Below are 1,414 nucleotides of genomic sequence, written 5' to 3'. Positions count from 1 at the left end.
AGTTTGTGTGGTGAGATGTTGAAGAGGAAAATAAAGGGTAAAGAGATAAACGAGGCAGCACTGCCTCATGGGCCTTGCAGGCAGTAGCTTCTGTGATTTATTAGAATTTATCAGAATACCAAATCAGTTTCCATTCCTTTGGCTAAATAGAGTACCTTCCATGTAAGCCCAATTTTGCCTAGCTAGTTGCTTTCTTCTCTGTGCTTCTTCATCTACTGCTCTAGCTGTGTTAGATGTGTAGCTTCTTTTTCATTCTGCTGCTGCTAAAGATATCGAAGGTGCTAGGACAGACATACCATTCACCTCATATCTTCCTTATCCCCTTTGTATAGTCTAACGTAGCATTGATATTTTGTTCCCTAGCATACCTAAAGACAGTAGAATTTCAGGTGGTGGTAAAGCTTTGAAAAGAGTCAAGTTTTAAAATACGGGATCAAATAAGAGATGAAGATTATTATACCTACTTTGTAATAAATACGTTTAGAATTTTTTACCTCATAGCTTAGTAAATTACTTCTTCCTTTTTTTAGAAAAGAAGGAAAAGAGTATTTGTATTATAGACCAACACCATAAACAATAGTTTTCTTCTAACACATCTCTGGTTTCAAACTTCTGGTAACAGCATTAAACCTGGGGAACAAAGAAGAAGTACGAGAGAGAGTGAGAGACAGAGAGACATAGCTAGAATGTGCTTAGATGGCTAAGATGGCTGATAGCTAAAATTGTCGTGTAAAAAGTAATAGTAACAACAGTTACAATGAGTGAAGTGCACCCAGTTGTTTGGTCAAGGGAGACGTGGCATCGCCGGTGCTCATTTGGAGTCCTGTTGGGAGACAAACTGGCTGATATACTTAAGCACCCTACCTTGTCAGCCTAAGGAATAATAATCTTATTCTTGGAAATGCTTCATTCATGGAATGTTTGTATTTATAACCCCATTTTACTATTAACTCATTGTTGAGATCAGGTGTCCTTTAGATAGCTCTTTTGTTTGCTGTTTTTTTATTCCGAGTTAAAGAACATTCTTTTCCTATTTTTCTTTCTTTAAATTCAGAATTAGAAGAGATCTTTTCCACAGACCTTGTGCCGGGAGATATCATGGTGATTCCACTAAATGGGATAGTCATGCCTTGTGATGCAGTGCTTATTAGTGGGACTTGCATTGTAAATGAAAGCATGTTAACAGGTAAACTAAACTAAATGAAAAAATATCTCGTAAGTTATTTATAATGATAATAGGATTAAGTAGTTACTGGTTAAGCTATTTTAAAATTACCTAGGCTCTTTATATCCTTTTGCTCATGAATGGTATGGAGATTGAAGATTTTTCTTCTTCTGCGGAGACTAAATTCTGCGTACTCAGCTCTGATACTAACTCACTAGCCCAGTGTTTGCTACGTATTTGCTCCTGGCC

The 1,414-nt window shown here is 36.8% G+C and overlaps 1 protein-coding gene across 7 annotated transcripts in view; it reads left to right on the top strand.

The window, feature by feature from the left end:
- The window catches only part of ATP13A3 (ATPase 13A3), a 100,225-nt gene that overhangs the window by 42,170 nt on the left and 56,641 nt on the right, over positions 1-1,414 (top strand). For all 7 annotated transcript variants that reach the window (XR_002823604.1, XM_023728713.1, XM_023728715.1 and 4 more), the window contains one exon: positions 1,055-1,186. Coding sequence is in view for 6 of the 7 variants with exons in the window: in XM_023728713.1 (XP_023584481.1) it covers positions 1,055-1,186 (132 nt within the window). In the remaining variant the exon portion in view is untranslated. The remainder of the gene's footprint in view (positions 1-1,054; positions 1,187-1,414) is intronic.

The sequence above is a fragment of the Trichechus manatus genome, unplaced genomic scaffold (genome assembly GCF_000243295.1).
Source record: "Trichechus manatus latirostris isolate Lorelei unplaced genomic scaffold, TriManLat1.0 scaffold00026, whole genome shotgun sequence".
Classification (NCBI taxonomy): domain Eukaryota; kingdom Metazoa; phylum Chordata; class Mammalia; order Sirenia; family Trichechidae; genus Trichechus; species Trichechus manatus.
This window is presented reverse-complemented; position numbering and strand designations above follow the sequence as displayed.